Source organism: Phaethon aethereus, assembly GCF_964289735.1.
Source record: "Phaethon aethereus genome assembly, chromosome: 3".
In the NCBI taxonomy this organism is placed as follows: Eukaryota; Metazoa; Chordata; class Aves; order Phaethontiformes; family Phaethontidae; genus Phaethon; species Phaethon aethereus.
Genome location: NC_138576.1, coordinates 117121420 through 117144592, shown reverse-complemented (window position 1 = coordinate 117144592; position 23173 = coordinate 117121420). Strand labels below are relative to the sequence as shown.

Here is a 23173-nt window from a genome sequence, read left to right as displayed (position 1 = left end):
AATTCTGTTGTCTGACAGCATAGGAGGTACAAGATAAAAATTTATATAATTAAAAGAACCCCTACATTCAAGTATTCGGTCTTGAAATAGTCAAGCACAGCATTTTTAGCATTGTTCTGCAGTGTAAGTTATGCCACAACATGGATTCACTTCCCTTTCAGAATAACACACCCATCAGTTGTGATTGTGTAATTGGTTTGTGTGTCTCTTTCTTAGGGTGTCTGGGTGACTTCAGTGCTGGCCTGTATCAATGTGTAACTTCCACATTGTGCCAGGCTTCTCAAATGACATGTCATAACCCTAAACAATAACTTTGAAAGCATTACATAGGTTAAATGCTGATGAAAAGCATCAGTTTTTCTTTGCAAAGCTTCACAGGGATTTGAGAGGAGAAGCAAGGAAGCAAAACTGTTGAGATAGTGGAGAAGAAAATTTAGTTGGAAACAGGCAGTGTGAAGGTTTTAGTGATCATTTGAGGTGTCTGGGCAGGTAAGGCTACTGTGCTTGGATGGGAGAGAAATGAAGGGCAAAACTGCTGTGCAGTGTGTTTAGTTGCAGTAACCCTGCTGTTTACCCTTGTGCTCTCCTCCATCTCTTTCTAAAGTTAACCCATATTCTCCCTTTGCCTTGGTAACTCCCTCCTTTTTGATTTAGAGTGATTTGGGTTCTTCTGTGAACTCTCGAAAAAAATTATGTAAATATCGTTTAACTATGCAAACTGGAAATAAGTTGTACCACCAAATCTGAGGATGTTTTCAGATCTGCAGATAAGGATATCTGTCTTTAAATAATGCATCATTTGAGATGGTGCCTGCTGTTTTACTGGAGCGCTCGTTAAGTGCCATGTCTGTCTTACCCATATTGAGTTACATCTCCAGTTACGCTGCTACTTTTCAGGTGATCTGGATTAATAAAGTTAATAAAGTAAAAAATATTAATGTTTGCCATCTGATATGACTATGTAGGACAATCAAATCTATAATTTACTTTGGACCTGTAAAATATGTGACAATGCCTAGTGAATCATTTTCTTTAGGTATTCCTGTTTATTTGTCAGTTATGTTTGTAAATTTTGCCACCTGAGGATGTAAAACTACTTTGTTAACTTAAATGAGGTTGTCTGACATTACAGTGAGGCAGACTTTACAAACAAGGAGTGCTCTGTGCAGAGGTGACAATGAGTCTTCAGGTCTCATGCGTTCAGGATAGAAGAAAGCTGACATTTTCTTATGTTTTTTGTTAGTTCTTCAAAGTCAGTTGATCACTTTCTGGGGCAACATGTGAATTTGGGTATTATTTGGATTTTGCTGTAGTTGAATAATTATACCTTGGGCTCTTTGGTTGTTGAGTGGTAGTTTGTCATGTGCCTGCAAAAAAAGTCTGAAGCAGATTGGTTTCATCCACTTACTGCTAAATAGCTGTTTTGGAGACTGCCTATTAGTTACTAGATTGAGGAAAACTTAACGTATACATTACATAACTTTTTACACACACACATGCGCGCGTATATATATCCATGTGTATAAGTGTATATGCTGTGACTTTATGGTTTGAGAGCTTTAGGGAAGAGAGTAGTAAACTGCTGCATACAGAAGAATGTTTGATTTGCGGTGAGAAGTTTTATCTAAAAATGTCCTTTACCCTTTAGGATGGCACCAGAAGTCGCTGCAGTAGAAAGAAAAGGTGGCTATAACCAACTCTGTGATCTGTGGGCAGTTGGAATAACTGCTATAGAGCTTGCTGAACTTCAGCCTCCAATGTTTGACTTGCATCCAATGAGGTTAGTAAGGAGTTAAAGCTTGGTATATAAATACAGCTTCACAAATAATGCATTTGGAGCACTGGCTATGTGTGCTTGTGGTGTTTGGGGGTACTGCAAGTGTATTGGGTCGTAAGTGTTATGAATATATGATAAAAATTGTAACAGCTCTTTTTGGTGCAAAATGTGTAGTGTTGTCCTGGTAGCATCTCTTAAACTGATAGACTTCTTCCTGCCAAATACATAATGTATTTAATAATTCATCTCATGTATGTGTTGCAATGTAAACCACAGAAGTACTGCTCCTTTTTTTTTCAGAGCACTTTTTCTAATGACAAAAAGCAACTTCCAGCCTCCTAAATTAAAGGACAAAATGAAATGGTAAGTACCTTTCTGTTTCAGTAGATAACGACTGTGTATTTCACTGGGCAATTGATTCTAATATTCATCACTTCATTTTACAGGTCCAATAGTTTCCATCATTTTGTGAAAATGGCACTTACAAAAAATCCTAAAAAAAGACCTACAGCTGAAAAGTTACTACAGGTATAAATTTATGTATGTTTTTTGTAAGTTATAAAATTATGAGCTTAATATGAGTGGTAGGAATTTTAATATATGTTTTTCCTGCTATCTTTCAGCATCCTTTTGTTACCCAGCCATTAAATCGAAGTCTTGCTATTGAACTTTTGGATAAAATGAATAATCCTGATCATTCCACTTACCATGATTTTGATGATGATGATCCTGAGGTAGGAATATATTTTAATTATAGAATCAGATTAAGTCTTTGTTTGCTGACAAAATTAAATTACTATGATTTATTGAGCCACAGAATGTTTTGTGATCTGGCAATAGTCTCAAGGGTTGCTTTTTACTTTTGGTTGTGCTGCTCTGTTGCATGTACAGGCACTTAACAAATTTTTATTATATTTGTGGTATTGAAGTTTAAAGAGAAAGGGACATAAACACTTTTAAAACTTTGTTTACTGTCATCATTCAACAATTTTGCAACAGTAAATGTGGACTGCTTCTCCACTCCTGAGTTCTGCCATGTGTTCTGCTTTCTGTTGCTTTGTGGAATTACATTTTCATTCATCTGCAAAGAAAGCGTTCATAAAAAAAAATTTACACCTATGAGGAACTTGTTCTTTTGTTCCTAATTCACTTTCTTAGAGGAGAATGATCCTGTAGTTATTTTTTGCAAATGTTTCCTATGTGTTCCTTGCAGATTATATCTTCTATCTTAGAATACTCTTAAATTTGATTTCACTTATGGCTTTGTCAAAGGTGAAGTTTCTGATTTTCTGCTTTAACAGCTGGGAAAAAATAGCATGCTTATGTAAGATGATAAATAGTGCAGGACTGAAGTGTTGCATAAGTAGGAGAAGATACTCTGTTACTGCATCCTGTCTTCATAGTTAACTCTATGTCAGTGAAGACTTTCCAAATATTTACAGTTTCCTAACTGATGATCTATTTTGGGGGAAAAAAATTAATCCTTTCGACACAAATGCCATTGATTCATTAATTGCATATGTGTGTTTTACATTTTTTATGGATAAACTAGTCTAAAAATGCCTTCAAAAGATAATAGACTTAAAAGAAGCTACTACTTTAAGATACTAATTTTCAGATAAGTTAAATGAGCTTTTATCTTCTGAAACAGCAAAGACAAGCTGACATGCACCACTGTCTTCCTTAGAAGTTGAAATAAATAAATGTGGAAAGAAGCCAAAGTGAAACAGATCTTTTTTGTATTGTAGATGGCAATGTTTACATATTCCCTAAATGGGAGGGAAGGAGAAGAAGGCATAAGGATTAAATAGGCAGTACTTTTAAAAGCAGCTGCAAATAGTGGAGCACACTTAGTAATTTTTTCTGTTAAAAAAATATTTAGGGAAGTTAAACACACAAGAAAACCCTTAATGTGGTTGAGTTTCACATCAGTGTTGAGAGAGGTGTCTTACTGCTAATGGAGACAGCACTGAGCAACTCAGATCTTCGCCTTTGCCTCTAAGGATCAGGTGTCTGTTAGTCTCTGTTCAGTGATAATACAGAGCTCTGAGGCCCCTTAAGGTAGTATTTCTGTAGTAACCAGAAAATTGAAGCTTTCATGAGCTGTCATAAAAATAAATTTAGCAGTTTTCAGTGTGTTTCCTCTGAGTGAGCTGCTCAGATCAGAGTAGCTTACCCTGTGAGTCTTCCTTGCTTTCCTGGAAATTGTACTGAAACCCTGATGTACCATTCCCCCATGTCACTGTTACAACTTTTTGTAAGAATCTTGACCTTCATTTTGTGCCACTCAGGTGGAGAACCTCTCCCCGCCCCTCCGTCTCCCTGTGATCTTGTTGAAGATGTCCCTGCTTATTGTGGTGGGGGTTGGACTAGATGACCTTTAAAGGTTCCTTACTACGCAAACTATTCTAGGATTCTGTGATTCTATAATGAATTACCCAGTGCATCTCGAGCTATTTCAGATGAAGAATCCTGCCACAGGCAAAGCAGTTGTTGGCATTGTGGTCTTTCCTATAATAAACTGAACGGAATAAGAAGTATACATGCTCCTTTTATACATGGTTCAACTTGCTTAAATACCTGCCTGCTCACAGACGTAGCAGATGTTAATCTGAGTTTGGGGATTGACCACTCCTGTACGTGTGGCAACAACCTGAATGCATCCATCAAGAATTGAAAGCAGCAACATAACATAGTACAAAGAGCAGTGGTGAGAATCTTGAGCTTCAGACCTGCTCCCCGGTTTGTTTGGAGTTTTGGGTTTTGGGGGGTGGTGGTGGTAGTGGTGTTTGTGTTTTGGGTGTTTTTTTTGGTTTTGTGTTTTTTTTGGGGTTTTTTGAGGCTAGAGAGCTTTTCTGGCTAGTGGTGGTCTTTGAAAGCAAGTCTGCTGCCCAGTTGTGATGACAGCTGTTGCCCTGGCCTCTCCTGCTTTTATGGGGATGCTATCTGTTACTGCTTATATAGTCTGCAGAGTTTTGTGGGTGAGGTGGAGATTAAGATGTGAATTTGCCACCTCTTTGAGGAGTTCTGTACTACATCTTTCAAATCATTCTAAACTCAGACAAAGGTGAAATGTTTGATGTTAAAAAAAAAAAAAAACCCCAAACAACAAAAACATGCTGTCAAGTTATTTGGGTATAATCAGAAAGGTCTCCCCTTGATACAGTCATTATTCATTTGGCAGCAATATCTGTAACAGACATTTTGAGTATTTTTCTTTACCCCAACTCATGGAGGACCTCATTTGGTTTCTCATTCAGGCAAAGACAGGATTTTCATTTGGGACTCTGCTTTCACTCCCTTAAGAATAAACCTTTGGAGATGTTGGCAACTGCCTGTTCACCACATTTCTGTGACAGTGACTGTCATGGTGGATGTGGTATTAGCTGAAAAGGTTGCAAACAGGAAAGTGCTCATGTTTTATCTTTAGCACACTGTAAGTTTTGGGGGTAAGGTTGCTCTTGAGAACTGTACCGTGATTAAAACTGTGCCCAAATGGCATTTGTGTCAGGACCGACGTTCCTTTGTCGTCTTGTAGAACTCAGATGTTAACTGTTCGTATTGGTTTGTTGTCAGCGTAGGTCTTTCAAGGTGACTGGAGGGCTTTGTCCTCATGACCAAAAGATGAGGATTTGACTCCTTCCAGTGATTCTCTGGTCATGGAGAAGGAGGTGTGAATGCAGACTCTGCCTGTTGTGCAGTACAAATAAACCTCTGTGGCAGAATGAAAGGAACTGGCACAATATCACTGCAAAGGCAAAAATACCTCCCGCCCGCACTACAGTTGGGCTCCTGGTGCTGGCATTACAGATGCGCATGCATCATGTGCAAGTGGGCAATGCCTCTTAACAAAAGATTATGAGTAAGCAACCTTTTAGCACTTAGAGTGTTGCAAATACTGAAGAAGAAAACCAGATCAAACCTTGAAACACATCCTGAGCTATAGCAAGCCATTTTTAATTCTGAAAAGAACACACAGTAGACAAACCAGAACTGAGGAATGGGAGGATTGGCATAAGTTACCAGAAATGAAAAACTGCCTGTGAGATATGTGGGAGAAAATACCCACAGTCTGTAAGTCTCTCCAGTTTCAAAAAAGACCAAAGTGAACATAAGTGGGAGGTAAAACACAATGTATATATGTGTTGGATCCTAATATAAAGCAAGGAAGTAGTCTGTGATGAAAAGGGGAGAAGGGAAGTAATGCTTTCAGGGATTAACAGAGTTGCTGAGCTATCCCTGACCTTTGTGATAGTACAGCAGTTGAAATTCTCCAACTCTGTCATCACTTCGTAGTCAAAGGTTGCCAAGTGAAGATTATAATTAGTATATATAAAGGAAATATATAATAATATAATATTATATAATATTATAATAATGTACCATCAAATCATTCTGACACTATTGTGTCAGATTGCTTTAATTAAAAATTGTTTTGCTGCCACATACTCCACACAGAAATGTAGCAAACGTGCTTTTCCGAGATTACTTGGGCTAACATCATGGAGAATTAACTTTTTTTTTCTAAAGAGCAAGATTTAATTGCAGAGGAAATAGTGAGAGCACACTGTTGGGATTTATGTTGCTAATTTTGGGGCCTGATTGTATACAGCAGTCGGCTGGTCTTGTACTCCTGTTAAGAAACCTTAAGTTATAGTTTCTAAGAGAACCTGCAGTAGTGGATGTAGAAGGAAGAGAGAAAGTCCAACAGGGGCAAACAAAAGAAAGCCAAGTTCATGATACTTCATGACAGGATGAAGTGAGAAATAAATGGAAATCCAGGGAAAAAATAGAAGTGAAAGACAAATATGAAGGTGAATTTGTAGAAATTATAGCATCACTCTTGCCACATGGCACAAGAGTACTGGGAATAATCCCTTCTGTTCAGCTCTGAAAACTTCAGGCTAACTTCTCATCTACTTAAAGAAACTAACTGATGACTTTTTAGGAATCAGTTTAGGTTAGAAGCTGGGAAAATGATTGCGGTATCTAAACAAAGGAAATGTTGCCAGTCAGTCAGATTTAGTCTTGCTACTTATTTTGGAAACTACCAATACCCTTAACTGAAGGCGCAAAAAGGAAATGTTACCTGAGCAAAGACAAATGTTGGGCAGCATTGTCTTTATTTGCTAAAATCCAGTGTTTTAAAAACCCTTATCTTGAAGTTGAAGATACTCTACAGATACAATGTCTCCAAATAATTCTAACTTTGCATGTATGTTTTTGTACCTTAATCTTTATTTTTAGCTTCAGCTTGATTTCTTTCTTTTTTTGATATTATGCTAAAAAGAACCTGCCAAAAACTAGGTTTACAATACTGGCTTTCAAGTGAGTATATTTTCGTATTGAAGTATTTTTATTTTTCTCTTCTAGCCTCTTGTAGTACCTCATAGAATTCCTTCGACAAGTAGAAATGTGAGAGAAGAAAAGACACGCTCTGAAATAAATTGTAAGCATGTGTAATATGACAACATGAAATATTTTTATAATAATCACTGATACTTATTTCAACTAGTATTCTGGATATCTGACATACATAACTAAAATGTTTCTGTATATAGGAAAACAAAAACTTATGCTGTTTCATTTACAGATATAGGTTCTAGGTGACTATGCAAAAAAAAAATATTAGTGTAAAATATTTGAATACACCCTTTCTCAGAATTTCAGCAAATCTCACCATTGCTTCCTCTTAATTGAACAGGACACAACCTGAGCTCTTCTGAGAGCTGATTGGTATAGCTTCATAAGCCACTCCAGCAAGGATATTCAGAGTGATGCCAGATTCTGCTCGGTAACAGAATGGCAGAGGAAGATTTTTTTCTTCCTTAATTTAATACCTTGTTGTAGTTTTTGCATTGAAACAGTCATGTAGAAATCGGGAAAGAAGGTTGATCACTGGCCATTAAAAGCAGACTCTATCCCTGAAATTGTAGTCTTTCTTTTGCTTGAATTAAATCAGAGCAATACTTGGAGCTTTAGTTGTTATGTCTTAAACTAAAATTGAGAGGAAGGAGTGTTGAAGGGTATCTGCCAAAGGGCTGTGATTAGCGCTCTCCAAACTTCATTCAAGGCTCTTTAGTGTTAGTAAATCTCCCAGAAGAACAGATCCAAGAGTGAATCACACAACGGATGTGCTTTTTCTACAAATTACAGCTGTATTGTTCCTGTAAAGGAGGCACTTCGTTGCCCTATTTGCTGAATGGTTTTCCAGACCCTTCTAATGAGTAGGTGGGGCAAATGGTGATTGTGCTGCCTTTGTGATAGAGTACTTTCTAGCAGGCACAAGTTCTGTATGTGCATGTGTTAGAAGTTTCCATCAGTGGGGATATGATACACTCATTAAACCGCATTTTTTTTTTTTCTTAGCCTTTGGAGTTAAATTTTGTCTAATTACAGTGCAACTTGAATTCTTGTTTTCCTTTTCTGCTCTTTAGTTGGTCAAGTAAAATTTGATCCACCCTTGAGGAAAGAGACAGAGCCACATCATGAATTTGTGAGTAACAAGCAGCATGGGCTATGCTCTGCACATTATTCCCTGCAAATATCTGTGGAGGAGAAAATCCAAGATGTGTAGCATACTTCCTTAGTGCTACTAAACTTGGTAGCGATTTTTCTGACAAGTCTTAACATATTGATCCTAAATTTTTGGTTCCATTAAACTATATGCAGCAAGACTTATTAATTGTGGGCTCTGCCACGTGTGGTGTATGTGCTAGGCAACAGTCCTTTGTTGTGTGGGTTTCCTCTATCCTTTTTAGAGCAAGTTGCCAAGTATTTAATTCCTTTTATTTATAGAGGGTTTTTTTAATTGTAGAGTTACTGTACGTAACTGAAATGTTTCTCTCCCTTGTGCTTGTATTGACAATGATTGATAATGGAAATAATAAAATTGAGAGCCTGGGAAAAAGGCATGATGCATTTTAAAAAATAGGGTTTTTATGGGGTGGTTATTTTTCCACGCAAACAAATCTTTCTGTGGCTCTACATCACACCCGAAGCATGCTGAGCCTGATGTCTTTTGTAAAGGTGTATTGCCAATGTTTTCTTCTATGGACCCATCAGTACAAAGCGTATGAGGACTCCAGCAGTGAGGAAGAAAGGCATCTGTGGTGTGTCGCACGGTTGCAGAGGCTTCCTCTCTTCTGTGGAAACTGTTGCTTTCCACGTTTGTGCACTTGGGCATTTTCTTTACATTCCTGGATAAAAGACATTCCTTTGCTTTCTTATTGCAGACTTTGGTGTTCTCTGTTTTTCTAAGGCAGGTGTTAAGGTGGAAAAGTTGGCTTAGTACATAGGTGGGAGGGACATTGGCTTTGCTCTGAGTTGGTTTTGGGAAGGGTGTGTACCGAGGAATGTACTTCCTCTTCTATAGCCTACAAACCACATCTCAGTAGGATTTTTGACGTAGATTTTCTTGTATTGCTCTGTGGTTGTACGAAAATCTCCTTCCTGATGCCTTGTACTTCGGTAGTGGGTCAGCTGGCTCTGGGTATATGAGGTTTTATAAAACTTTGCTGTTCCTCAGCAACTGGCTGGACAGGTAGTCTGCAGTTTCTGGTGCCTGTTCAAGGTGGAGGAGAATAGCTTACTAAATCACACGTAGGACTTAAGCAATTATTTCAGATATTATATTTAGACATTGACATAACTGCATAACAACATCATTTAGGAGCCCTGGTTATACAAATGTTTATTAAATATGGTCATGAAGTCAGCGTTTCTACCATAAACTCATCAGTTAACTCAAAATGATTTTTTTGAACTGATGCCAAGTTATCCTGGCTTTGTTTCCCTATTGCATTGTCTGGATTACAAAGAAAATACTATTCGTAGCGTTGTATAATTCAAATTATAATGCTTTTGCTCCTTAAGAATTTTATTTATTTGTACACACACAGAATCATAATTGCAAAAAGATGTTAATGGAGAAGCTGAAGTTTTAAAAATACTTTTTTCAATTTCTCTCTTGTTTTGTCAGTCACTGACTACACAAACCAGTAAGGGGACAACTTCATGGGGCAGAGAGGTATTTTCATTGCAGCTTAGGAACCTGAGTTGCTAAACTGGGGAGAGAGATTTTCTGCAGGGACTAAAGCACAACTTCTGAGAGCACTTCTTTGATGGATGTTGTTGGAAGGGAGGGATCGAGCCTTTTCTTACCTTGTATGTTAGCAGTCAGGACCTTTGCACTTTGGAATCTCAGATGCTCTTGCTGCTCCCAAGAAGGGACTTGAGTGTTCCAGATGAATTCTGCTGATGAGGAAATCTTAGTATTGTCTGTTCTTGTCAGAGTTCGCGTATTTGAAACCTGTCCAAAGAACTTGCCTGACCTCCCTGTCTGTAAGGAAGATCTGTAACTGCGTGTTTGGATCTTTCAGAAGAGGGAAATTAACTGCTCCAACTGCTTGTATCAGAATGAAGCATGCACACCCTATCTGTCCTTTCCAGATAAAAGAGAACTATGAATTTGAAACTAATGATATTTGGTCTAGAGACCAAAGAAAAAACTTATTTTGTCATTAGATCTAGAACCAATAGGCAATTTAAACTGGCATGTCAAATGCAGACGAGATCTATTTCAATAAGGGATACCCTAGCAAAGAGCCTTAGCACAAAGCTGGCTGAGGGAGAAGTTTGTAACAATCTACATGCTCTGGGAGAGAAGTCTTTTAAATGGAAGTGGGAACAAGAGATGCCTGTCTCTTCCTCCAGCAATAACAGTGTGGATCCATTTTCATTAAAGCAGTTCTCTGACACTTTTGCTTCTGTCTCACTAAAGCATGCTTAAACTTTGTGCTTATTTGTTTATGGGTATGAGTGCACAAGCCAAAGGCCTCGACAACTGCAGCATGACAAGTTACTGTCAGTGGTGCACTGAGATACTGAACTGGTATATACTTGCCTCTTACTGAGGCAGTTTGTTGCTCATTACCATGAGGTGATGAACAATAATTCATTGTTTTGGTGTGATTCAGTAGTGTTTGGTAATGTGACCATACCTGTAGCTGTGTTTTACCCCCATCACCAGAATTGTCTTAACATAGTTTGGGTTTCAACTAACAACTTTTTTTTTTAGCAAGAAAATTTCCCTTCATGTATACCTGGCTTTCAGTCACAATGTAAATAACTTGTTTCTTCATCTCTATCTAATGAACAGCCTGACAGTAGCGATTTTTTGGACAATTCAGAAGAAATATACTACACTGCAAGATCTAACCTGGTATTTTTCATCTTATACCTTTCTTTGTTAGTGTTAGTTTTGTCTTTGTTTTCCTTTTACAAAGCTCATGTGTTGTTGTCCTGTTGTTGTAGTGGTGTTTTCATCTGTATAAAAGCCATTCAATATAAGGATTAGTCTATACATGTATTTCTGTAATGCAGGAAGCAATTCTTAGTATGTGCAGTACTGAAAGTATTTAACCCATATTTGTGTTGAATCACTTCTATAGAAGGGGCTCAGTATTATGTATGCGTTCTAATTTCTTTAACGGCTTTACAATGCATAACTTGTTATTTTTTTTGAGGATAATTAAAAATGGAAGATACATTCTTTTTGTGTTTTTGACTGGTAGTTTCCTTAGATAGTCTCATGAAAGTCTATAAAATTATATAAATGTAAGTCTCTCAATTCTCCAGACAGTAATTATGTTACAGAATGAATATACACTTAATACAAATAACAGAAAGTGGGGTAATAAGTGTTTTCAAGTCATAGGTGGTTTTTGGCATCATTTATAGTCTGATACCTTTTCCAATTTTTCTTTTACTGCACTGTTAAAAAAATTTTTTGTTAGCATAGCAGTGTCGAAATTACTTTAGAATGTGAATTTTCTGATTTTTCTGCTCTTCAGGCACTATGTAGTGAGAAAAGTAACGCTTTTAAATCTTGGACATCTTCATACACAGTTCAAAAAATTTAAGAAATATTCTGTACTGTATTCTGTATTCTGAAGAGCTTTATTCTGCTAACTTTCTTTGATTTGTGAGATGTTTCCTATAAGTGCATTGAGGGGAAAATGGAAAACTGGGGTGTTTGGGAATGTCTTGGTTTTTATGTGATGTTTTTTGGTTTGGATTTTTTTGTTTGTTTTGGCATCAGTTGGCTTGGTGTGACTTGAATCTGCCAGTACTGTAGTTACTGAGAGCTTAGACTGTCTTCCTCATTCTTGGAAGGAGCTTCCTGTATTGCTTGATTATGAAAATGTTTCGCAAATTGTTTTGAGATCAGTAGCTTAGATTTCTCTCTATGCAGTGGAAATTGCTCTGGTTTTGGAAGTGTGGTTTTGGTTTTTTGCTTTGGTTTGCTTTTGTTTTCTTCTTTTCAGTTTAATGCTTCTTAAAATCTGTCTTTTTCAGGTTACTTTCAGTGTTGTTGCATATCTTGCTAGCCTAGTACTTGTGGGTCTAAGAGATAAATGAGAACATGTCTCCTAACTGGGCTGTCCTTTCCCATCCTTCTTTTGCTCCATGCTGTTCAGCACACCCTTTAAAAATTACTGCTATGATAAAGTTTATCAAGTACTATTGTTGTCACAATTGAGAGAGGGTTTTTAAAGTCAATCGATACCACTTGCTATGTTTCACTGCTTTCTTCACAACCTTCTGTGCTCATTGTGAATGAAAGTTGAGAATTCTGATTTGGTGGTAATGCTTCAGGCATTTTTGAGATTTTTACAGTGAGACCTAATCCTTCTGGAAATTAGAAGAAATATTTAGTACTTAGTTCATTTTTCTGTTGTGGACCAGGACATACTAATCAGACTTCCTATCTCTCTCTCCTTCTCCCACTCCCCCATCGTGCTCAGGCAGTGTTGGCTTCAGATATGTTCAGTGGGAAATGTTTTGTGGATTTTTCAAACGTGATCATGAGGAAAAGATTATACTTTTTCACAAGCATAATATATCACCTACTGTCAGGCTCTTTCCCATGCTGTTCTACTGGTTTTATAAAATACGTTATGAGCAACAATTCTTTTGCAGATCTATGTGTCTCTAAGATGATAAAAAAAATCATCAGAAATTAAGGCATATTTTGGGCAGCATGAATCATAAAAGGTATACAGTCAAGGTTGAAAGCAAATTTGGGGAATGAGTGAGAGTGTTTTTATTTATCACCTAGCATTTTACACAGCTGGATGAATCATATGGCAGCTTATGCTGTATGTGTCACCACACACACTACCTTCTAAAAATTTGACACCTACAATGTGGTTAGCCTTAAAAATCATTCCTTTCCTTTTCCTCTTCCCCTTCCCTTCCCCTTCTGTGCTCCTGAAACAGCCACCTGAATCTGCCAGAAGAATGGGGAAATTCAGTACAGGTCTTGTTTGCAGGGAAAATTCAGTGTCCAAATCCCAGTATCCCTTCATGCAAATGGCAAACAGACAAGGACAAGATAGTACTTCTCTGTAATCTTCTACAAATATACCCCTTTGATTCATATCTAAATAAGTAATAGAATATTTTGCTGTAGATACAAGGCTCTCCTCTTTTTCAGGATAGATTTTTTTTATTTTTTCTGCAATTAGACAAATTTCTTGGGAACTAACCTGGGTACCTTCCATCATTTGAGGTTTTCTTGCACATGCTCCTTCCTCTCATTTTGAGTTTGTCATGTTCCTATTCTGGTCATTACGCTGTGTTTTGGCAGCTGTTTTCTGACAGTCCTCTTTGCCTCAGGAGCAGCAGAGAAATGTTGGACTTTTTTTTTTAAGAGTCTTATGTGCACATTAGACTTTACATAGGATAGACCTCAAACAAATGCTTCTCCCATACTTTTCACTGTTTGTCTGTGTACTTTAAAAGCAGTTGTTTGGATACAGACTCAAATAAGTGGGAGAGCTGAGCATTGCATTTGTGGTGACCTCAGTAAATGGTTTAAATCAAAGTAATCTTCTCTAAAAATATCTACACCTTTGTTCTAGAACAATTTTTAGGTTTTATGCTATTGATCCTGGGAGAAGCATCTGAAAATCCAATGGCTAACTAAATGTATGACTGTTCATCTTGTATTGCAGCAGCCCCACAATGCCAATCTCAGGAATCTACATGAGTTGGCACAGTAGGACCAAACTACTGTCAGCTGAAATGTTTTTGCTATAATTAAGCATACATTCAGAAGTAGTCTCAAGTAATGACCTCCTGAGGAAAAGCATGCGACTGCTTTCAGGTTATTTTTTCCACCAGATCAATTCCCCACCCAGGTTTCCTGCGTGGCATTGCAAATGGCTGTGTTAGTATGGTGAAGGGATGTGCATGGGGTAGAGAGAAGCTGGGAGAAAAGGCTGTGAAACCCAGCTTCTGCAGAGCTGTTGCTGTATGTCTGACTGCATCCACTTCTCAAAGGTGACGTGTTGCACTTTTGAGTGGTGGGGTCTGTCAAGGGGGATCTGTACGAGAATTTGGCTTCTGATCCCAGAAGCCACATTTCTGAGAAACAGAGCTTACTGTTACTCTGATTCAAAACAAAAGGTCATGTTGAGCAAACAAAAATACTTTCATTCAGGTTATCCTGATCTGCAATGAAATATTGTGGCAAAAAATCTTTCTTCCTTTTCATAGTGAGCTGAAGAATAATTACAGTTCATATACGGTAGCCTGAGCTGCATACATTGTTAAATGATAAATACCATCAGAGACCCCCAAAAAGCCTAATCCTGCTTCAAACAGGGGCAGCCTCCAAGCTAGATCCAGAGATTACTTTGAGCTTGTCTGGTTGAAGTTTTGAATCCACCTCAGGATGGAGACAACTGAGCATTTCTAGGCCCTGTCCCAGAGCTGCACTGCTCCCATGGGGAGAAGTTAGTTTCTTATGGCCAAAGTTTGCATTGCTGGCATTTGTGCCTGTTGCTCTTGTCCGTTTCACTGTGCATCTGAGAAGAGCCTAGCTCTGTCTTGCCTATAATGCCCTGTGGGACCTGAAGACAGCAGTTACTTTTTCTAGGCTACAAAAGCTCTGTTCTTTCAGCCTTTCCTATTGTGCCATTTTCTCCATCACTTGAACAATCTTAGTGGCCTTCTGCTGGCCTCCCTTCAATTTGTCAATGTCTTTGTCCTGGGAAGCAGAGAATTGGACACCACATGCTGATGTGGTCTTCCCAGTGCAAAATAGAAGGGTAACCCCCTCTGGTTTCACTATGGTTGGCCACAAGTGCATGCTGCTTATGCATAGTCCTCTCCTTGTCTGCTGGGACCTCAAAACCGTTTCTGCAGAGTTGCCCTTCCTGTACCCAGACAGCTTGTCCTCAACCTCTTCTTGTGTATGTGGTTGGTCTGTCCTAGCTGCAGGACTTCTCAGTTGGCTGTGTTAAACCCTATGGGGTTTTGTTGCCTACTCCTCCAGCTTGTTGAGGTTCCTCTGACTAGCAGTCCACTCTGTTTTGTTAGATACTGGAGAGTGTTCTCGTAATAATCTTGGCTAGCCGCCTCAGCACCTTGGATGCATTCCACCTGGTCCTAGTCTGTGTCATACTAACTGATTTCTAACACTATAGCTAGTGATTTTTTTTTTTCTCTTTGTATTAGGGGAAAAACTAAATGTTTCTGCATTGGGCTTTATTTAACTTAGCCTGGAGTATTCAACACACAGTGAAAAGTGTTGAATTCTACCATTTTAGAAAGTGACAGAGGAGTTGAATGGAACTTGAATTTGATGTCTCAGGTTCCAACCTACAATTGTGTTCAGTTGTTACAAACTTAGCATTAATTTTAGACTTCTTTAGCAAAGAATTCAGTAGGAGGTTTGCAGTTACCATGCAGTCTGCACTGCTGTATTTGCCAGATGCATTTATATATTTGATCATATTTAAATAATTTGGTCATGGTTGTGTTTTGTTTTGTTTTGGCACCAAACAGGAGGAGCTGGAAGCCATTGTGCAGTGGGACAGCTATGATGTAGTTGCCATCACAGAAACATGGTGGGATGATTCTCATGACTGGAGTGCTGCAATGGATGGCTATAAGCTCTTCCAAAGGGATAGGCAGGGAAGGAGAGGTGGTAGGGTGGCTGTGTATGTTAGGGAGTGTTTTGATTGGATAGAAATCAATGATTGTGAAGACCAAGTAGAGTGCTTATGGGTAAGGATGAGGAGGAAGGCCAATGAGGCAGGTATCTTGCTGGGAGTCTGTTACAGACCACCCAACCAGGACGAAGAGACAGATGAGACATTCTATAGGCGACTGGCAGAAGTCTCACATTCGCTGGCCCTTGTTCTTGTGGGGGACTTCAATCTACCGGACATCTGTTGGAAGTATAACACGGCAGAGAGGAAACAGTCTAGGAGGTTCCTGAAGTTTGTGGAGGATAACTTCCTGACGCAGCTGGTGAGTGAGCCCACCAGGGGAGGTGCCTTGCTAGACCTGCTGTTTACAAACAGAGAAGAACTGGTGGGACATGTGGTGGTTGGAGGCCGTCTTGGGCTTAGTGATCACGACATGATAGAATTCCCAGTTGTGAGCAAAGTAAGGAGAGGGGTCAGCAAAACTGCTACCATGGACTTCCGGAGGGCAGACTTTGACCTGTTCAGGTCACTGGTTGAAAGTGTCCCTTGGGAGACAGTCCTGAAGGAAAAAGGGGTCCAGGAAGGCTGGACATTCTTCAAGAAGGAAATCTTAAAGGCGCAGGAGCAGGCAGTCCCCATATGCCGTAAGAAGAGCTGGGGGGAAGGTGACCGGCCTGTCTGAACAGCGAGATTTTGCTGGGACTCAAGGAAAAGAGGAGAATTTATCACCTCTGGAAGACAGGGCAGGCAACTCAAGAGGAGTACAAGGATCTCGTTAGGTCAAGCAGGGACAAAATTAGAAAGGCAAAAGCCCAGCTACAGCTCAGTTTGGCCACAGTCGTAAAGGATAACAAAAAATGCTTCTACAAATATATTAACAACAAAAAGAGAGGCAAGGAGAATCTCTATCCCCTATTGGATATGGCGCAGAATATTGTCTCCAAGGACAAGGGCAAGGTTGAGGTACTTAATGCCTTCTTTGCCTCAGTCTTTAACAGCCAGTCCAGGTATCCGCAGGGTATTCAGCCCCCTGAGCTGGAAGATGGGGATGGAGAGCACAATAACCTGCCCATAATCCAGGAGGAAGCAGTCAAGGACATGTCAAACCACCTGGAGATCCACAAGCCTATGGGGCCTGATGAGATCCACCCGAGAGTACTGAGAGAGCTGGCGAAGGAGCTTGCCAAGCCACTCTCCATCACTTACCAGCAGTCCTGGTTAACAGGGGAGGTCCCAGATGACTGGAGGCTTGCCAATGTGACGCCCGTCTACAAGAAAGGCCGGAAGGAGGATCCTGGAAACTACAGGCCTGTCAGCCTGACCTCTGTACCGGGGAAGATTATGGAGCGATTGGTCTTGAGAGTGCTCACAGGGCACCTGCAGGACAACCAAGGGATCAGGCCCAGCCAGCATGGGTTCATGAAAGGCAGGTCCTGCTTGACCAACCTGATCTCCTTCTATGACCAGGTGACCCGCCTAGTGGATGAGGGAAAGGCTGTGGGTGTTGTCTGCCTGGACTTTAGTAAAGCCTTTGACAGCGTCTCCCACAGCATTCTCCTGGAGAAACTGGCGGCTCGTGGCTTGGATGGGTTTACTCTTCGCTGGGTGAGGAACTGGCTGGATGGCCGAGCCCAGAGAGTTGTGGTGAACGATGTTAAATCCGGCTGGCGGCCGGTCATAAGCGGTGTTCCCCAGGGCTCGGTTCTGGGGCCGGTCTTGTTCAATATCTTTATTGATGATCTGGATGAGGGGATCGAGTGCTCCCTCAGTAAGTTTGCAGATGACACCAAGTTGGATGGGAGTGTTGATCTGCTGGAGGGCAGGAAGGCTCTGCAGAGGGATCTGGACAGGCTGGATCGATGGGCAGAGGTCAACTGTATGAGGTTTAATAAGGCCAAGTGCAGGGTCCTGCACTTCAGTCACAACAACCCCATGCAATGCTACCGGCTTGGGGAGGAGTGTCTGGAGAGCTGCCCAGCGGAAAGGGACCTCGGAGTGCTGGTTGACAGCTGGCTGAACATGAGCCAGCAGTGTGCCCAGGTGGCCAAGAAGGCCAACAGCGTCCTGGCCTGTATCAGGAATAGTGTGGCCAGCAGGAGTAGGGAAGTGATCGTGCCCCTCTACTTGGCACTGGTGAGGCCGCACCTTGAATCCTGTGTTCAGTTTTGGGCCCCTCACTACAAGAAGGATGTTGAGGTGCTGGAGCATGTCCAGAGAAGGGCAACGAAGATGGCAAGGGGTCTGGAGCACAAGTCTTATGAGGAGCAGCTGAGGGAACTGGGGGTGTTTAGTCTGGAGGAGGCTGAGAGGAGTCCTTATCACTCTCTACAACTACCTGAAAGGGGGTTGTGCCGACGAGGGTGTTGGTCTCTTCTCCCAAGTAACCAGCGATAGGACGAGAGGAAATGGCCTTAAGTTGCACTAGAGGAGGTTTAGATTGAATATTAGGAAAAATTTCTTCACTGAGAGAGTGGTCAAGCATTGGAACAGGCTGCCCATGGAGGCAGTGGAGTCGCCATCTCTGCAAGTATTCAAAACACGTGTGGATGTGGCGCTTCAGGACATGGTTTAGGGGACATGGTGGCGTTGGGTTAATGGTTGGACTTGATGATCTTGAAGGTCCTTTCCAACCTTAGTCATTCTGTGATTCTATGAATATATATATATAGCCATACATTGCACAGTGTATAAATTAAAGTGAACGAACTTTGTGGCTCTATCTAGCATAAGATCCTCGTTTCCCGCTTTTGATTAATGTTATTTTGCAACATGTAGACAAAATGCTTGTCACTTCAAGGTGAAAATCTCAGATTTCATTATACTGATCTGGGGTTATTTTTCTCAACAGCTTCCCAGTCTTTGTTTTGGCATCCTCTTACATAGACTCACACAACCTGTTTAATCTCCTTGTTTATGAGTCTGGTGACATCTTAATGTTTCTAGTCTTGTTGTTTTCTGCTGTAGAGGCTGAAACCACAAAATACCTGTGCTTACATGTGGAAGTTTTTGAGATTGCATAGAAGTAATATAAGTACTCACACTAAAGAAAGTTAAATCTGTGTCTCTTTGTGGTGGATTGGAGTACATCAGTTGGTGGTGAGGACCAGCAGAAAGGAATTGCCTGGATAAGGTGACAGATACTGGGAGTGATGAAGAGACTGAAATTGTGGAGGGCCTAGGATGGCTGCCTTTGAGAGGAGACCTGCTGAGCTTGTCTGGAGCAAGGAACAGGAGTCGTTGAGATTAGGGCGTAGGAGGAGGGTGAAACTATGAAGAAGAAGAGGTATAGCAGAAGGGATCAAAGATACCCATGACTGACCCCTTCCACCTGCTACCTCACAGAGCCTGGGTCATGTTCCTGGAGAGGAGTGAGCCTTCATCCCTGCTGGCAATGGCCACTTGTTAGCCCTTCTTTCCTGTCACCTAACTTTCTGGTTCCACTGACAGATGTCTAGGAGGAAAGTTGGGTGGCCCTTGTGAGACAGATCCATAGAAGTGGATGAGGTTTGGTGTTTTTGGGGTTTCTTTGTTTATTCTAAAAAAAAGATGTGTAATAAAGTTTGTACGAATATTGAGAAGTCAACCTCTCCATGGTTCAGAAATAACAGCATTGGGCTTGCCTTTGCAATTTTTATTCAACACTCTAGTCTATGCATTCTTTTACATCAAGTAATTATCAGTTACATGCTGTTTTTTCCACAATATCTCACTTGTTTTGGAAGAATATGGGAAGTCACTGAAGCAATCAAATGCTACTGACACCTGTGGTAGAAACACCCATGTGGAAACTACTACTTAGCTTTACAGAGCAGAATTGAGGGTACAGTAAACAACCTGGAACTCCTTTCCAAGCAGAAAACAGTATACATAGCTTTGTATTAAAGTGATTGCCCTTCAGTCTGGAACTGAAAGCTGCAGTGGCTTCTGCTTCATCAGGCACTGGCCAACCTAGTGTGAGACTTTTCATCTGATTTTTATAAATGTCCTTTTGAGAGATCAGCCCCATGAGTAGTTGTTGTCAAATCCAAGCTTATTGTTCTTGTAGCTTGGATATCTGGGCATCTTTCTGAAGGATGATATGCTTTTGATAGGGCCTGCAGCTGAAGGAGGCCTGTTTGATAGAAGATGCTAGAAGACCTTTAAAATGTTTCCTGGAAAGGAACAATGTAGCTCCATTTATTACTAACTTAGGTGATCAGGAACTCATTTCTTCTGGGGAATACACTCAGCGTTTTGGGAGCAAATTTATGTTCAGATTTTTCCTGTTGTGATCTACCTGAAGAAAAAAATACCCTGTAATTATAGTAGTATCCTCCTGGCAGATTCAGATTTGATGGTGCTTCAATATGGTCCCTGCATTCTCATTAATGCACTAAATTTATATGCCATATGGCGTCTATTGAATAACAGTATTGGAGGCTTATTGCCACTTTGAAGTGGCCCATACTCCGTGATTTCTTGAGTACTTGACTCTGCTGTTAATATTGTATTTTTCTTTTCTATATAAAATGTGATCGTAAAGTATACATGAGAGCATATATAGTTATCCTTAAAATAGGTATTGCTATAACCACAGCTATAAAAACACTTTTACTGTCCTCTCTGCTTATTTCTTTAATATCACCATATGCCAAAGGCATTTCTGGCTTCCTGCCAGAACTACTCCCCATCTGAAACGAATACTACAATATGCCAGAGAGAGATGGCTGGGTTCTCTACGGGGTCTGGAAGATCACAAAGTCTGTTTATTTATATTATTATATTATTTTTGTTGTTTTTTGTTTCCTTTCTGCAGCCAACTTTATTTGAGCAAAGGATCTGTGTGTCCAAGGAATGGGCTAAAGTCAGAGTTTTAAAAGAAATTAGAGATGCAGCAAACAGGCAGAGGAGATTTTTGGGTGCGATGGGCCTGAGAGTGATGTTAGGGGCCTGGAAGGCCACAGGAATGACCTTGTTTCATAGCTCAAGTGTGGCAGAGGGAATAATGGCAGCATGACACATGGTATGTGTTTGCTCACCTGATCATCTTAAAGATTCGTTCTTTTATATTTGTAGGATCTACAGCTAGAATATGGCCATGGTCCTCAGTACGGCTATTTTTTGGGCGCAAATAAGTGAGTAAGCAACGGCATTTTCTGTCTTTAATTCATTCAAGACTGTTTTAATACAGAAATTACAAGTGTGTGCTAAAAGCATTAGCTGAAACAGACATGGTAAAATGTCAAGCTTGTTTATATGGGTTACAATTCCAAAATTGCTATTTATTTCTAGAATAATGGTAATTCCAATGATACAGAATTACAGCACTTTTCAGTATTTGAGGTTGTGTTGACAGTACTGTCTCTATGGTGCTGTAAGCTTCCTTTTAAGAGCTGTTATCTTGGTCTGCTTTTTAACAACATGTTCTGCATGACAGGTCCCACAGAGCACAATTTTACCCCATCTAGGAACTACCAGTGCTGCTCTTTGACATTGCTTTATGCCCTTCTTCATGTTGTAGGGCACTAGGAACATTCAGTTGTTATAGATGATTTAAAAAAATAAAACTTAGCAAAGTCCTTAAACTTCATGTTCATACATGTAAATAATTTTGTTGTATTAATCATATGAAATAGTTTTCCATGTAATTCTTCCTTTCCACCAGATCTCTTAATTACATTTATGCATGTCAGAATTAGGATGTCTAGCTTTGCTTTGCTAAATTCGATCATATTTAAAAAATCCATAGAATCTAAGCATAGAACATTGTATTTTTACATATAGTTGCAGAAGATACGAATACTGATACCTTCCAAAATCCTGTTCTTTCTTATCCCAGTGTTTTGCCTGCTATTCTTCCCTGTCTGTGTTTTCAGACAGAGACAGAAAAATGAAGAAGTTTATAATGTTACAAAAATTAACTAGAATTTATTCCAATAGTAGTTTAATCTTCTTGTCAGTCTGATTTTCTTGGATAGTGGGGATTTGTTTTAAAATTCTATCCACTTAATATCAATAAATTAATAAATGCATGTGAAAGTGTGTGTAAAAAAAAAAAAATACAGCTATGTTCATTTGTATGTGGATGTTTGATCTATGAACAACTGAACTAACATGCTTTGGGTTATTTACTGACAGAATCATAGGAGCATTTGCCCTGGCTTTTGATAATTAAGTTTGTGTGTCACAATTAAACTGTGTTCTTATTCTTATTTAATGCTGAAGGAGTCTCTTAAAATCAGTTGAAGAAGAACTGCATCAGCGGTAATTTCTATTCTTTTATTTTTCCCTCTTGTGTGTTTCAAAGTCATTTGTGCATTGATTTCTTATGTCTGTCACAACTAGTTCTTGTTTGTCCCTGTACTTGCTGAGACATTATGGGAAAGGCTTAGTTGTCTGGATTGCAGCTGTGCTTTAAAGAATAATAATGATAAAAAACTAAAAGACAGTAAAATTCTATAAAAGAGGTAGTAGCCCTTGAGCTGAGAATTTTTCACAGTAGCCGAAGTAATTTTAATACAACTCACTCAGCCCTGGTACTGTGTTCATTTTCTTAGGGGACATGTGGCACATTTAGAAGATGATGATGATGATGCAGATGATGATGCTAAACAGTAAGTCCTTTCTTATTGTAAAAATAAATATTTATAAAAGCTGATTCTTGAATAGATGAGAATTTTCAAAAGAATTGAATCATGTTCTATCCTTAATAGCTCAAGATTCTTTTTCCTCTATCGCAGTTTGAAGGTAGGCAAATAATGTTTCTAGATTGCATCGCTAGAAATTTTCTTATTCTGATGATAAACTTGTGATAAATTGGGGGGGGGGCAAAACCTTGTTCCTCACTTGATACTGTTGTCCTTTTATCTTCTATTACTGAACAAAATCTTGGCATAGTTACATGGAGCTAGTAATTCTTCTGATCCTGATGCTGGTATCATCTTTAGAACTGATGACTGTATATTAAAATACAGCTCTTAAAAAATACATAAAATATATACATAACTGTCGTCTTGAGATGATTGAGTTCTGTCCACATTCTCAGCTAGGAGGATGCTTTTATGATTGCTTGATTTTGGAATAGAGCTGGCTCACTTACCACAGGGAGAGCAAGGTTATGTGACTGCAAAGGCAGTATCAATAGGCATCTGTTAAATTAATTATGCTCATATTGAATTCCACTGGTGTAAGTATTCTTTGGGCTCTTATTGATTGACAGATGTGAGCTGAAACAATTTAAAATGCACAGCCAGTATGTTGACATTTACATTCCTAAATATATCTGATGTAAAGACCAAAACAAAAGATGCTGTGGAGACAGAATTCTTGTTTACTTTCTGTTAACAGATAATTTTGAAAGCTGTTGCTTCATACCAGAAACCTGTAAAACATGTTATCTATTGCTGGCATCTGT

At 39.5% G+C, this 23173-nt stretch overlaps 1 protein-coding gene across 2 annotated transcripts in view; it reads left to right on the top strand.

The window, feature by feature from the left end:
- Positions 1-23173, top strand: part of MAP4K3 (mitogen-activated protein kinase kinase kinase kinase 3) — a gene marked incomplete at its 3' end in the record, with an annotated part of 76245 nt that overhangs the window by 15925 nt on the left and 37147 nt on the right. Inside the window, exons 7-16 of one of the 2 annotated variants that reach the window (XM_081998213.1) lie at positions 1649-1780; positions 2078-2140; positions 2224-2305; positions 2401-2511; positions 7151-7226; positions 8215-8273; positions 10938-11000; positions 20836-20894; positions 21985-22023; positions 22317-22373. In XM_081998213.1, the coding sequence (XP_081854339.1) occupies positions 1649-1780; positions 2078-2140; positions 2224-2305; positions 2401-2511; positions 7151-7226; positions 8215-8273; positions 10938-11000; positions 20836-20894; positions 21985-22023; positions 22317-22373 (741 nt within the window). The remainder of the gene's footprint in view (positions 1-1648; positions 1781-2077; positions 2141-2223; positions 2306-2400; positions 2512-7150; positions 7227-8214; positions 8274-10937; positions 11001-20835; positions 20895-21984; positions 22024-22316; positions 22374-23173) is intronic. The other variant, XM_081998214.1, reaches the window with a different exon arrangement.